The 16,033-nt window shown below is 34.1% G+C and overlaps 1 protein-coding gene across 1 annotated transcript in view; it reads right to left on the bottom strand.

Moving 5' to 3' along the window:
- KIF26B (kinesin family member 26B) overlaps window positions 1-16,033 on the bottom strand; it is a 559,622-nt gene that overhangs the window by 65,375 nt on the left and 478,214 nt on the right. Inside the window, exon 9 of the mRNA XM_053711042.1 lies at window positions 14,830-15,013. Within this exon, the coding sequence (XP_053567017.1) occupies window positions 14,830-15,013 (184 nt within the window). The remainder of the gene's footprint in view (window positions 1-14,829; window positions 15,014-16,033) is intronic.

Raw genomic sequence — 16,033 nt, 5'->3', positions numbered from 1 at the left:
GAATCTCATTGACATAATGAGAAGCAAAGTTATATGAGTTGGGGATTTTACAGAGAAAATTAATGGAGGGTTCCAGTTGGAAACAGATTTGAGTCATTGGATAAAACAAAGGTTTCAAAATGTGAAGATGGGATTGAGTTAAATAAATTGCCCTGTGGAACAAGGCACCTTGCAGAGTTTTTTAGAGGACAAAAGAAGATTAGAGAGAATAAAAACAGCAAAACGAGTAGAGAGCAAGAAGAGGTAGAGGAGCTAAGAGATAGGAAGAGAAAAGTAACACAGGGAGGAATCTTCAATTTTAAAGGGACAGTCTAGTTAAAAAAAAAACTTTCATGATTCAGATAGGGCATGTAATTTTAAACAATTTTCCAATTTACTTTTATCACCAATTTTTCTTTGTTCTCTTGGTATTCTTAGTTGAAAGCTTAACCTAGGAGGTTCATATGCTAATTTCTTAGACCTTGAAAGCCGCCTCTTAAGAATGCATTTTAACAGGTTTTTCACCACTAGAGGGTGTTAGTTCATGTTTTTCATATAGATAACACTGTGCTCGTGCACGTGAAGTTACCTGGGAGCCATCATTGATTGGCTAAACTGCAAGTCTGTCAAAAGAACTGAAATAAAGGGGCAGTCTGCAGAGGCTTAGATACAAGATAATCACAGAGGTAAAAAATATATAAATATAACTGTGTTGGTTATGCAAAACTAGGGAATGGGTAAATAAGGGATTAGCTATCTTTTAAAACAATAACAATTCTGGTGTAGACTGTCCCTTTAAGCAATTTAAATTTGAATGATAATCAATAGAGGATTCTGTTTAGAATTAACCATTGCACCAAGTCGAAAAATAAATAAAATTGATACAATGGTTAATATGAATCAATTTGTTAGGAGATTAATTTAAAAAAAATATTTCAAAAGGACCCAGTATAAAAAAAAGATATTAACATCTATGAAAAGTAATTTTGTACACACACAGATTTGAAACCCAGATCTGCCTTTTTTTCTACTAATGCAACAGGGGAGTAATATTGAACTTTTTGAAGAGTTGGTGAAAGAGGACGTGGAAAAACTAAATATTATTCAAAGAATAAAATATAATTTAATTTAGAAAGAGGAAGAAGTCCTTAGAGATTTGAATAATAATAAGCCCATAATGATTGAACAGACGGATAAAGGTAGAGGTGTGGTTGTAAGGAATCCAACAGACTATTTGGAAGAAGCGTATAGATTGTATAGATTGTTGGGAGATTAAATTACGTATAATAAATTAAAACCAAATCCTATTGGAAATAAAAGGAACAAATTTGATAAATTATTATTAAATGCAAAACAAATAGGGATCTAAAATAATAAGGAATTTGAATTCTTGAATGTTAAATTGCCAACAATCTCAGTTGTTTTTTTTCTCCTGAACATCCACAAATCCCTTGTAAAATTGCCAGGCTGTCCTATAATCTCAGAAATCAGATATTTGACATCAAATGTATCTGAATATATTATTTACTACCAAGACTAATATGTGGTTTTGTTATTATCCTATCTGAGGGATTCTACTCAATTTTTAAACATAATTGAGAAGTTGAATTGGGAAGAGAATTGCGTTTTAGTAACCTGTCAATTCCCTATATACCAATATTCAGCACAGTTTAGGTATAAATCAGTAAACTTTTATATAAAAGAAGATATCTTTATGTTAGAAAGTCAAATTGTTATTATATATTTTTGCAGATTCTTTGAACGGCGACGGGCACCACGTTTGCTCCAAATTAAGCAAATTTTTTCATGGGATATTGGGGACATAGTTTTTTTTTTGTGAAAGCCCATGGATACCGAACTTGGTGCTCTAGAGTCTTTTTATAGGTGATACTTCCTTAGTGTGTAAAGGAGATTTAGAATTTTTGTCATTATTTATGGAAGATCTTAATAGCAATACAATGGGACAGAGTTTTAAATACAAGTTTAGCAAAAACAGAATTTATTATTTGGATAAAGAATAAGAGATTACAGATAAGACCTTCTTCAAAAAGGTAGATACAAACTACATCAACTAGAGTAGTTGCTATTTGCAGAACTGGGTAGAGAATATACCTAAAGGTCAGTAAAACTTTTCAGAATTAGAAGATTTTAATTTACAAGCTGATGTATTGGAAACCAAATTTTAAGAAAGAGGATATAAGGCTGAATGTATAAGAACTGCTAGGAATTTTGTTGAGAAACAAGAAAAGAAGAATTTGTTAGTGTATCAAAAGAGAGAAAGTTTTGAAGATAATGATCAAAATTGGAAGCTCCTTTTATCACTGATTTAAGTATAAATCATAGACAGATCAAAAACATTATTAACAAACACTGGCATATCATCAGAAAGACCCAGTGTTAGGGGACAAGTTGACAATGCGTCTTAAGGTCATTTTCAAAAGGGGTAGAAACTTAAAAAACATTTTGGCTCTAAGTGAATTTAAAAGAGAAAATAAGCAAGAAGTGGATTTGCATGGAAGACAGTTAAAGGGACAGTCTATTCCAGAACTGTTATTGTTTAAAAAGATAGATAATATCTTTATTTCCCATTACCAGTTTTGCTTAACCAACATAGTTATATTAATATACTTTTTACCTCTGTGATTACCTTGTATCTAAGCCTCTGCAGACAGACTTGCATTTTAGCCAATCAGTGCTGACTCCTAAGTAACTCCACGAGTGAGCACAATGTTATCTGTATGGCACACATGAACTAGCACTGTCTAAAAAATGTCAAAATGCACTGATAAGAGGCAGCATTCAAGGGCTTAGAAATTAGCATATGAGCCTACATAGGTTTAGCTTCCAACAAAGAATACCAAGAGAATAAATCAAATTTGATTATAAAATGAAATTGGAAAGTTGTTTAAAATTGCATGCCCTATCTGAATCATGAAGGTTCTATTATGACTACTAATTCAATGCCCATGTAAGAAGCAATATTAATGTCAGACCTCCAGGCCACTATGTGATAGAGTTAGGGAACACCTTCTGAACATTAAACATAAATTTTTAAGTGCAACCTGGTTGGAGAGGAGGCAATTATGCAAATAAACTGTTTTACGGGCAGATGCAGAATTAATATTTAGGCTTAAAACGCTACAGCCAATAGGTTTATATGTGGACTCTGATCTAAATCTAATGGTCTAATAGTCTCTATGGATCTTTTAGAGTTCTGTGTAATTTCTTAAACAATGAATCTTATAAGATGACTAATATTTTATTTTAATGAACTTTTATTTTAATGTAAGATATTATTGCACCTTTTTAAATTCTGTTACTGCCCATTTAAGTAATGAAATGGTTAAGGAAAGGGGCAGGATATATTAAACACCCTCTTGGATTCATGAAACATCATAATAAAGGCTCAGTGAGGGCTGATACACGTTGATGTTTTGATCGTACTATGCAACAATCAATTAATGTATTACCACAGCAATTTTGAATCACCCCTAATGATTCTAGTTATATGAACACTCATGTTATGACTGGGAAGCTAACCCTGTGTTTGTGGTTTGTAAAAAAGTGGCGGATTGGAACAGTGTATCTCCCATAACCACCTTTGTGAGAAAGCTCTGCTCCTGAGATCACATACAGAAGTATACAAGGTGATCAAGCCCTGGTGGGGTTATTTAACCGTTATATAAACGTGTGGAAAGGAGAGGTCTCTCTAAGGGCGATTTACTTCTGATCTCTGTAACACAGGAGTGTGGCGATTAAGAGCTGTGAACTGTTGAATGTTAGTGTTTAGACTTTGAAACTTGCCATTAACGGCCCTCATTAAGCAGACAATTTATATCAATTATAAGATGCTTCTATAAATTATAACAGTGCTATGATTTTTTTTATGGAACTTTTATGATTATTTGTATGTTTCATTAGGAAAACCACAGGTGGTTAAATCATTGTTTAAATAATTTTATAATAAATTTGTAGATGGTATTTATATAGAATCTGTTGATTTTTTAGCACATTCTCAGTAGTATCATTTGTTTTATAAAGGGAATTATTTTTGGAGTGTTTTCGTTGGGAGAGTTTTTAATATTGACTACATCTGGACCATATAGACTGTGTTATCTTAGCACTGTGTTATCTTAGCAATGTTATACATAGTTTGCAACTATGGGGTCTATTTATTATTGTGCGGACAGACATGATACGATGTAGCGTATCATGTCCGCCGCACATTGATAGATGCCGACAGCATACGCTGTCTGAATTTATCATTGCACCAGCAGTTCTTGTGAACTGCTGGTGGAATGCCGCCCCCTGCAGATTCATGGCTAATTGGCTGCTAGCAGGGGGTTTCAATCAACCCGATCGTTTTCGATCGGGTTGATTTCTGTCCGCTACCTCAGAGCAGGTGGACAGGATATGGAGCTGCGGTCTGGAGCTTGATAAATTGACCCCCATGTATAACATTGCTATAAACAATGTTGCAAACACTGCTGCCATATGGCAAAAGACACACACACGCTCCTAAGCTGACCTAGGATTACTCTTTAAAGTGATGGTAAATTCACCCAAACCGTTTCACATATTATAAAAGGTCTTCTCCTAAATAGCATATCAATATTCTTGTTTAGCACAAAAGTCAGCTGTACTTTAATTAATCAGAATTTTATTCACTCTATATTAGCTCATCTAATGCAGCCTCTCACTACGATTTTCATTTGGCTTACTTGACTGGCAGCTGTTGTAGCCAATCGTAGCCTCACCATGCGCCCCATGTAAATGAATTGCTGCACGCTCCCGTGCTTGGAACTCTGCCTATAATTTGAAATGCGCATGCTCGACCCTCTACGCTATTTGCGCAACATAAACAGTGATGCTGATCACAGTTTATGTTGCGCAAATAGCGTAGAGGGTAAAAAGTAAATTGGAAAGATGTTTAAAATGTCATGCTCCAATCCAATCCATGTAAGCTGAATTTTGACTTTACTGTTCCGTTAAAATTTGATTACTTTTTTTTTTGTTTTCCATCCATTTAATAAAAACAATGTCATATGCATAACAATTTGTTGGTAAGAATATAATATGCATAGGGCCAGATTTTGAGTGGAGAGCAAACATTTAAGTCCCGTCAATACTGTGAGGTGCCTCAAACAATTTTATAAAAGCAAATGTTAGCTTGACAGCTGTTTATCTAGCTATGCATGATTCTTTAGTGAAGGAGAGACACCTACATAGCAATATATGGCCAGTTTACGAGTGCAGCGCTAATGTTTGCATGTGAGTGATAGGGGGTTTATCGCGGGTGTTTGCGCTCTCGGTGGGCTTACCACTGGTATTACAAGTTGAAAGTTAACGTGATTTATGCTAGAATGATTACTGCGACTTCAGAGCTCTGGCTGTTTCACAAAACTAAAAAGTTGAACAAAATACATATGTATTTACAGACATATATACACATATAAACACATAAATACATATGTACGCATATACAGTATATAAGTACATTGGAGCCCTTTGCAGTTAAGTAAATGAAAACATGCACTATTCATATTTGACAAAGGTTTTAACTATGTATTTATTGTAGATATTTGTCATTCATGCTTTGCACACAGTAGAATATGTTTTATGTATTTCTAAATAGATAATTATATATATATATATACATATATATATATATATATATGTATATATCTATACCTATAAATAATCGTGTGTGTGTATATATATATATATATATATATATATATTATACAACAAAAACATTATATATATATATATATATATATATATATATATATATATAAATATTTAAATGTTTATTTCTGAATAAATAAAACATATTCTTTTATGCGAAGAACATTGGAATGTGAAATATTCATATTTTTATGTCTGGTTTGTGCAAGAGTGGGGTGTCCACTTTTTGTCTCTCCATTGACTTCTATGGGGGAATACATGAATGTGCTTGCAATATTCTAACTTCAGCTTTTTACGCTGTCGGGTTAGCTTGTGAGCGAAACCCGTTTATAATACGTGCGCAACCCGACAAGCGCAAAAAGCTTACTTCTAGTGCAATTAGTGCTCCACTTGTAATCTGTCTCATAATATTTACTTTAACACTAAATTCTGTTGGTGCTTAAAAGCAAATTAAAAAATACCCCTTGCTTTTGAGTAAAAATGGTGTTTTGTCCCACACCCCCTAGAGAGAGACCAAGAATCAAATTCTGTTACCTACGAATGCTGCAAATCAAATAATTGGTTTAGGCAATTTGTGGCATTTTGAAGACCTAGGTTACAGATTTTACTTTTTGTCCTTTCTAGGAAGTGTGGGACACATTTTCTTGATAAAAGAAAGAGATGTTTAACAACCTTAAAACTGCATTAGCAACAAAATAAATAGAAAAATATTGATGATACACTGTAGAGTTTATTACAAGTCCCCTGATGTTTCACTGTACAACAAAAGCGAATACTAAGGTATACATTTTTAATGCATCTTTATAATTTATTAACCTGGCCTCAGTTAGAGTATTGACAGCAAAACAGACAGCCTTTGAGTTGCAGCGGCAGCCAATGAGAGCTGCCTGCTGTCTGCCCCCTGGCATTGCTGTCAATGACTGATGCAAATTGTTAGCTTTTAATGTCACAAAATGTCTTTATCTTAAGACATATATGCAAAACCCCTCGATGCAACATTCATTCCTATCCCTAATTGTGGAATCTCTCTGTGTAAAGAAATGGATGAAATAATCAAATGTTATAAAAGCAACTAAAGTCAAAAAAGGTTTTAGAAACCATATTAAATATAAATGCTTATATTTGCCTGACAGTAACTGGAGAGCTCTGCATAAATTGTCTATATCCATTACCTCAATGGGAAAACTCCCTATTACACCTAATTACTTGACATGATAAATGTCTAAACATAATTGTTTAAATTGGTTTGCTTTCACCAACACGTGTGGCTAACTGCATTGTGGGAATTAATGTATATACAGGTTTGCCTTTGGTTACCTATCTATCACTGATTGCCCATGGATGTATATTTTTAAATGTACTTCATTGTAGAACTAATAGTGTAAATAATGATGTGTATCATGCTGTAGATATAAACATGGTGTCATTATTTTTATAGATGTGATTGCGATAGATTATCAGATCAGGTATAAATGTGCCTAAAAATTAGATCTGGTCTACCAATAGATCTTTTAAATTGACATGAACGTTCAAATTAAACTTTCATGATTCAGATAGAGTATGAAATTAAAAAAATAATTTATTGATGTAATCAAACTGTTCACAATCTTTTATGTGTATACTTTCTGAAGCACCACCTCTTGTGCAAAAGTTCATATATACATGTATGCATGAGTGATTTGCTAATGGATATCACATGGTATAGGGGACAGTAAAATGAAAGCAAATGTTAACATTTGTCAATAAAAAATCTACCACCCCTTTTCAAACTCAAAGTATTGCATTATCTTTGTTTCTATGCATTTGTTGGTTATATAAGTCTAATGATCTTAATGGTCCTTTAAAGGGACACTTATGTCCAAACAAACTTTTATGATTCAGATAGAGCAGCAGTTTTAAGACACTTTCCAATTTACTTCCATTATCAAATTTTGCTCAGTCTTTTTATATACATACTTTCTGGGGAACAAGATCCTACTGAGCACGTGCACAAGCTCAAAGGGTATATGTATACTAGTTTGGGATTGGCTGGTGGCTGTCACATGATACAGGGGGTCGGAAAATGAGAGAAAAAATAAATTTGTCGGGAAAAAAATCTACTGCTTATTTGAAATTCAGAGTAAGCGTTATTGCTTTGTCTTTTTATTATGCACTTGTTAATTATGCAATTCTACTGTGTTAATTGGTCCTTAAAGAATTTACTAGCAGATTTTTTTGTTTGATTTCCTTATTTCCTTGCAGCCAGCTATGATGATATGGCCTCAGCATTTATTGCACAATACACAAATAAGTAGATCAAAATGTCACTAGTGGGCCCCATCACACTCCCCCGCAGACACAGCATCTATAAATTGAAGAGACATGCAGGGGTAAAACACATTGTTAAATGCAAGCTATAGTGCAATAATAAAACAGCTCACAACATTTCCCAGGGCCTTTCCGGAATGCAAAGGTTAAAAGCTTGTGGGCAGTAATCCACTTTATTTTTGTGGGCAGGGCCATGGGTGTGACAGGGCAGATACTGGGAGTGGCTGAGAGGGCCATGGGCAAAAAGGGTGTATCCTGCGCAAAGCTGTGGCGGTCCCATAAAACTGGGATGCTAACAGCAGGAAACAGGTCAGACCTCCCAACCCGTAACATTTGAGAGTTATGAAAAAAACCTATAACAGATTAGAGGCTTTTCTTTTTGCACTTTTATATCCCTTTAATATATTTAAACCTCCACGCTTAATTGCAGTCTTAAAGGGACATTAAACACTTTGAGATGGTAATATAAAATGATACATTGTATATATAAAACAGCTCTGCAATATACTTTCATTATTTATTTTTTCCTATTTGCCTGTAATTCCATTCTGAAATTGTGAGCTTTTCAGTTCCTGTTAGAATTTGAAGTGCAGAACACTGTTAAATCCAGCACAACCATTGGCTGCACACTCTAATGACCTATGTATAACTGTCCCTAATTGGCCACAGCAGAGAAGGTAACACAAGTTACAACATGGCAGCTCCCAGTGTTTTATAGACACTAAAACTTTACACTTATTTTGTCATTAATCAAACAACTAATGAAACTTTAAAAAATACATCTACATGTTAGTCATGGACTAATCTTTTCTTTGAATGCATCATTCTATCTAGCATGTAATTAGTGTTTAATGTCCCTTTAAAGGACTGCTAATTACAGTAGAGTTGTTTAAAATCTCATGCTCTATCTGAATCATGAAAGTTTAGTTTTGACTTTACTGTCCCTTAAATATATCAGAGTTGGCAGCTTTTTTGCATAAACAGTGCACTGTGATCATGTCACCCCCCCCCCCCCCCCCGACTACCCAAACCGTGCCCAGACTGTTTACACCTTGTTTACAGACCACCCAGCTGGTAATAAAATCTTTACAGAACCTTTGAGTTAAAGCATTAAAAAGGGTTTGTGGTTGTTTGCCAGCAGATTGCAATTAACACTAACTGTATTGTAATTAAGTTGGTAAATCAACTTTGCAAGTTGTCTAGAAAGTACAAGTAGCCAATATTATTTTGAAGCTGTCAATATAGGGCTGTAGTTAATTTATTAGCACCAGGATTTTAATGGCTTACAAATCTATGATGATACAAGTAGGTGGTGGGTTAAGACTGGAAAATGTAGGTTGTGTAAAACTTTGGACATAAAGCTATGAAAATATCTTGGCCACAAGTCAGGATCCTAGCTTTTTCTAGCTATTTCTATTGTTATGTATTTATTTTTATTACTTAACCCTCATTCTTCCTCCTTCACCTTGCATATTGCTCTGTGTGGAACACTGAATATGTAAAATAGGAACTAGGTTGCAATTTAATAGAAACTGACAATTGTGATGTTAAAGGGACAGTTTACACCTTAGTAATATTAAGTCTTACCTTAGATTAAGCTGTAAATTGCCTCCTGCACCCCTTTCTATATCATGCAGCAGGAATAGCAAAACAGATATTTTGAAATTAATATTGTTTCTGGCCACTTTGAAATGGCTGCCAAGCTCCACCCACTGATAACATCATGATATGCACTGCATACGGCGTCCAATCACAAAAGGCTCACTAGTTTGATTCAACAGACTGTCAATGCTATTCAGCAGAGTGCATAGATGCAACCCAGATCGTGATGTTATCAGTGGGTGGAGCTTGGCCACCATTTCAAACTGGCCAAAAACAATATTCATTTTAAAATAACTTTTTTACTGTTGCTGCTGCATGATATAGAAAGGGTGCAGGTGACTATTTGCAGCTTATTCGAAGGCAAGACTTTAAGATGACTGAGGTGTAGACTGTCCTTTTAAAGTGACATAAATCACAAAGTTTATACCTTTCTTTAATCAGATAGCTCATACAATTTTAAACAACTTTCCAATTGACTTCTTTTATATAATTTGCTTCATTCTCTTGGTACCCTTTTTTGAAGGAGCAACAATGCATTACTGGGAGCAAGCTGAAAGCCAATGAGAAAAGGCATATATGTTTAGCAACCAATCAGCAACTTCTAAGCCTACCTAGGTATACTTTTCAACAAAGGATACAAAGAAAATGAAACCAATTAGATAATAGAAATACATTTGAAAGTTATTAAAAAATGCATGCTCTTTCTGAATCACAAAAGAAAAATATTGGGTTTCATTTCCCTTTAAGGATGCTATGATGACAAACGGGAGAGCCACTGCTAGTAGGGAGCCAGTAATTATTGGTTCAGCTGCTATTTTCAGTGACAAAAATATAATCTTACCCAGACACAGTAACAGCTTTCTTACTCTTGTACATTTAAAACATAAAGTGTCAAAATGTGAGCTCTCTATTTTATTTTAAAATGGTTTACCACTCCAAGTAGGGTCACAATATATTGATAGGGTTGCCAGCTTCTCTCCACAAAAATACTGAATGGCTTGCAGGTGACTCTGTATGAGTTGTAGGTGAGGACTCACAATAATCCCACGCAAAGTACGGTCACACTTGTCCCAAACCATATACATTTTTCACAACTGAGGAGTGATTATATCCCCTTGGATACCAGTAACAGACAAATGTATGATTTTACCGCTTTGTCTGCCAGTAAAACACACAGCAGTGATTTTACCCCTTGACTGCCAGCACCACACACAGATCAATATTTTCCTGTTTTTAACAATAAAAACCATAGAGCATAGATTTCACCCAAGTGGCTCTACATAACACACACACACAGCAGTGTTTAGCCCCCTCCCTGGCTGCCAGTCACATAAAAAAGCATTACATGCACAGAGTTACTTCTTTCTGGGCCAGATTTCTGCATAGAGGCTTAGGAAGCATTTATAGAAAAGAAAAAACTGGACATTTAAATGTTTAGTATTTTGGTATAGATTTTACTGGACAGCCTGGTGAAAAACTGGACTGTCCAGTTGAATACTGGACACCTGTATTGATGGAAATTATTTTGTATCCAACACAGGCAGGTATTAAAGGGACAGTCAACACCAGAATTGTTGTTGTTTAAAAAGAAAGATAATCCCTTTATTACCCATTCCCCAGTTTTGCATAACCAACCCAGTTATAATAATACACGTTTTACCTCTATAATTACCTTGTATCTAAGCTTCTGCTGACTGTCCCCTTATTTCAGTTCCTTTTACAGACTTGCATTTTAGCCAATCAGTGCTCACTCCTAGGTCACTTTATGTGCATGAGCTCAATGTTATCTATATGAAACACATGAACTAATGCCCTCTAGTGGTCAAAATGCATTCAGATTAGAGGCAGTCTTCAAGGTCTAAGAAATTTGCATATGAACCTCCTAGGTTTAGCTTTCAACTAAGAATACCAAGAGAACAAAGCAAAATTGGTGACAAAAGTAAATTGGGAAGTTGTTTAAAGGGACAGTCTACACCAGAATTTGTATTATTTTAAAAGATAGATAATCCCTTTATTACCCATTCCCCAGTTTTGCATAACCAACACAGTTATAATAATATACTTTTAACCTCTGTGATTATCTTGTATCTAAGCCTCTGCAAACTGCCCCTTTTTTCAGTTCTTTTGACAGATTTGCAGTCTAGCCAATCAGTGCCTGCTCCCAGATAACTTCTCGTGCACGAGCACAGTGTTATCTATATGAAATACATGAACTAACACCCTCTAGTGGTGAAAAACTGTTAAAATGCAATCTGAAAGAGGTGGGCTTCAATGTCTAAGAAATTAGCATATGAACCTCCTAGGTTAAGCTTTCAACTAAAAATACCAAGAGAACAAAGCAAAATTGGTGATAAAAGTAAATTGGAAAATTGTTTAAAATTACATGCTCTATCTGAATCATGAAAGTTTATTTTGGCCTAGACTGTCCCTTTAAAATTACATTCCCTATTTAAATCATGAAAGATTTTTTTGGACTTGACAGTCCCTTTAAACAAATTTATTGGAATTAATTATCTAAGTATAATTTAACAGTTCTGTGACCTTTTAACCCCTTTTCCAGTATAGAGAGCTACAAAAAAAATGCAATTAGAGCCAAAGGCTTAAAGGGACAGTCAACACCAGAATTTTTGTTGTTTTAAAAGATAGATAATCCCTTAATTACCCATTCCCCAGTTTTGCATAACCAACACAGTTATAATAATACATGTTTTACCTCAGTAATTACCTTGTATCTAAACCTCTGCAGACTGCCCCCTTATTTCAGTTATTTTGTCAGTCTTGCATTTTAGCCAATCTGTGCTCACTCCTCGGTAAATTTGCGTGCATGAGCTCAATGTTATCTATATGAAACACATGAACTAACTCTCTCTAGTGGTGAAAAACTGTCAAAATGCATTCAGATTAGAGACGCCTTCATGGTCTAATAAATTAGCATATGAACTTCCTAGGTTTAGCTTTCAACTAAGAATACCAAGAGAACAAAGCAAAATAGGTGATAAAAGTAAATTGGAAAGTTGTTTAAAATTACATGCCCTATTTGAATCATGGAAGTTTTTTTGGACTTGACTGTCCCTTTAAGGTCAGCTCTTACAACTATTATTAGAAACAAAAAAATGTAAACAAACTTTTCTACTCTCCTTATCCTGCCGCAAATTCTATATATATATATATATCTTACACAACCTTAGCACTCCCTGTAAGGTAACGATGGCCGGTGCAGAGTCTCCAAACACACTCCAAAGAAATAACTTGCACCCGGTTTCTTCAATAAGGATGTTACCACTTTATTCACATATTGTGGTACACTTCACTCCCATGTTTTTGGGTGTGAAGTGTACCACAATATGTGAATAAAGTGGTAACATCCTTATTGAAGAAACCAATGCAAGTTAATTCTTTGGAGTATATATATATTTATAAATTTAAAAAAAAAAAATATATATATATATACCGGTGTGTGTGTATATGTATATATATATATATATATATATATATATATATATATATATATATATATATATATATATATATATATATATATATATATATATATATATATATATATACATACACACACACACACATATGTGTGTGTGTATAGGTATATATGTTTTCAGACGGCTGAAGACCAGTGAGTGCTTATTTATCCTACTGCTATTTATCTATCTATCTATCTATCTATCTATCTATCTATCTATCTATCTATCTATTTATATATATATATATATATATATTTATATATATATATATATATATATATATATATATATATATATATATATATATATATATATATATGTATATGTGTGTGTATGTGTGTGTTTTTAATGTATTTATTTTTGGTTTTCTGCAGTTTTTAGGTTGACTGTAATATGCAGATGGGATTTCATAGACTCTTAGAGCAGAGTGCAGGGCTGCAGTTTAGTTATGTCTAATTTAAAAGTACACAAGAAATAGTCCTTGGGTTGAAGAGGTGAAAAAGAAACAATCCTTTGTACTGATTCTGCATAATAACTGTATAAAAATGACATAGTTAGACTTAGACCACAGTTGGAAATAATACAGAAATGCACATACTGTACTTGTTTCCATAATTACTTGAGAGGCAGTTGAAACATCATTTGTACAGAGGGAAATGACCATTCTGTTTAATGCAATAAATAGGTCATTTTCTAGTGGTTTTCCTTATTACTTGGCTTTACTTATATGCATAGACCATATTTTAACAAGAAGATGCTAAACCTTATTTCTCTAATCTTATAAAGAGCAACCAGGCCATTTCAAACAGCTGAGGAAAGTGAACAATCTTATCTGCATGGTTTCTGTGTTTAAAAAAAAAAAAAAAAAAAAAACATTTTATTATTATAAGGACATGATTTTTTTTTTATTCATAATTTAGAGATCGCGTGTATTTTTTTTTTAAATTGACTTCTAGTATCAAACGTGCTTCATTCTCTTGATATCCTTTGTTGAAGGAGCTGCAATGCACTACTGGGAACTAAACGCATGGGGTGAGCCAATGACAAGAGGCATATATGAGCAGTCACTAACTCTCTGACTACACTGTTTCCAATGCAGCAAAGGAATATGGGTAAGATATGCAAATGAGGTTCACAATGACTCACCTTTTTACTTTTAGCCTGCTTTTTAAGGCAGACTTCCCTTTACGCCATAGCACTGCTGCATTACACAGCTTTTATGCTTAGCTATGGTTAGAACAGTGATTCAGACCAATCCCAGGACAGCATATATATATATATATGATAGAAAATAGAGGTTTTGCTTGTGTGTTTAAATTCTCTACCTAAGAGGTTGTACTTTTAAATATCCCGGTCTCCAACTGGGAAGATTGACAGCTCCTGCCCACGTATAATGATAAATATAAAAAAAATATATATAAACACACAAACATATACAGACACATACCTATAAAATTAGTCATATGGGAGAATGATGTATGAGATATGTATCTTAATGAATGCCAGAGGATGTAAGATGCTAGTCTATCATCCTCATGTCAATGAACCCTTGTTTTTTCCCCAATGTAGAGTTAATATTTACTGAATAAAATATATACTGGGCTTATCTGGTACATAAATAACACAACTTGGACAAACATAAAAGGAAATAGAGAAAACGAAGGTCATGCTAAACTCTATTTTCTTATTAGGGGTCTGCTGTGGACCTTGTGTTTATAACATATTTTATAAAATCCCATGATAAGGTTAAGAACTTCCTTGAAGAAATACTCACTTCCTCCTTTCCCGCTCTTCTCCATACGGTACTGATAGATGTGCAACGTAAACAACATGTGTGAGTTCCTGTGATCGTCTTCATCACAATCCCGTTGACTGCTTTTTCTTGAGGCAATGGCTGCATCCAGGAAGAAGGCCGCTTTCTCAGCAGTAGGCGCCCGCAACTCACTCTGATTCTGCAGCTAAAGACACAGTAAACTTATGTGAGAATAATTTCTACAATTCCTTAGGTATCTTATTTAGGTGATTCACTAAAATGTAGTCAGCTACTTTACGGAATCATCTACATAGTTGGAAAGGAATTGGAGTTTTTTCCACAATACAGATTTCTTTGAATATTTAGTGAATATACGACAAACTGCAACTTCAGTTCTTATTTTGAAGAAATGTAAAACTAAGAAATTCACAGCAGAATTAAATTAAAACTTCTCACACTGACCTACAAAGCCCTTACCAACGCTGCTTCCCACTAACGATCCTCACTAATTAACAAATATACTCCTGCCCACCCACTAAGATCAAACAATGACTAATTGCCTCTTCGATTATCACCTCTTCCCATGCTAGACTGCACGACTTTTTTCGTGTGGCATCTACTCTCTGGAACGCTCCCCCTCGTGCTGTCAGACTTTTCCCTAATCTGCCTTTTTTGAAACGCTCCCTTAAGACATTTTTGTTAAGTGAAGCCTACCACCCTACTCAGTAACAAATTAATTCCACTTACCTAGTAACTGCCCTAATCTAACACTGTATTAACAGTATTCTTATTTAACAGTACATACACAGTTAAACACTTTATTAAATAAGAATATTGCAGAAATATCGTTTTACAATGCACTTATATATGTGTCTATATATGTATACATGTGTAATTATGTGTTTATATTTGTAAATATGTCTGTAAATACATATACTAAAATGTACTATATTCAAATGCAAATGTGTGAGTATAAAACTGTATTGAGGAGGAGTGCTGGACCTCCAAGGTAAGAAAATGTGAATAGAGCTGGCAAGATGTTGTTAGAAAGAGTATTATTTAATCCAGATAGTACAAATACAAATATTGTTTAAAAAAAATAAAACCACCGGTGGTTACAATAAATAAACCTTAGCTAAAATCACCTATATAAGAATATTAAAATTACTAATGCAAACAAGGATATGATATAACATGGACCAGTATTACTAATAATGATTATCCT

Source organism: Bombina bombina, chromosome 4 (assembly GCF_027579735.1).
Source record: "Bombina bombina isolate aBomBom1 chromosome 4, aBomBom1.pri, whole genome shotgun sequence".
In the NCBI taxonomy this organism is placed as follows: Eukaryota; Metazoa; Chordata; class Amphibia; order Anura; family Bombinatoridae; genus Bombina; species Bombina bombina.
Note: the sequence above shows the minus strand (reverse complement) of the source record. Positions and strands in the feature narration are given on the sequence as shown.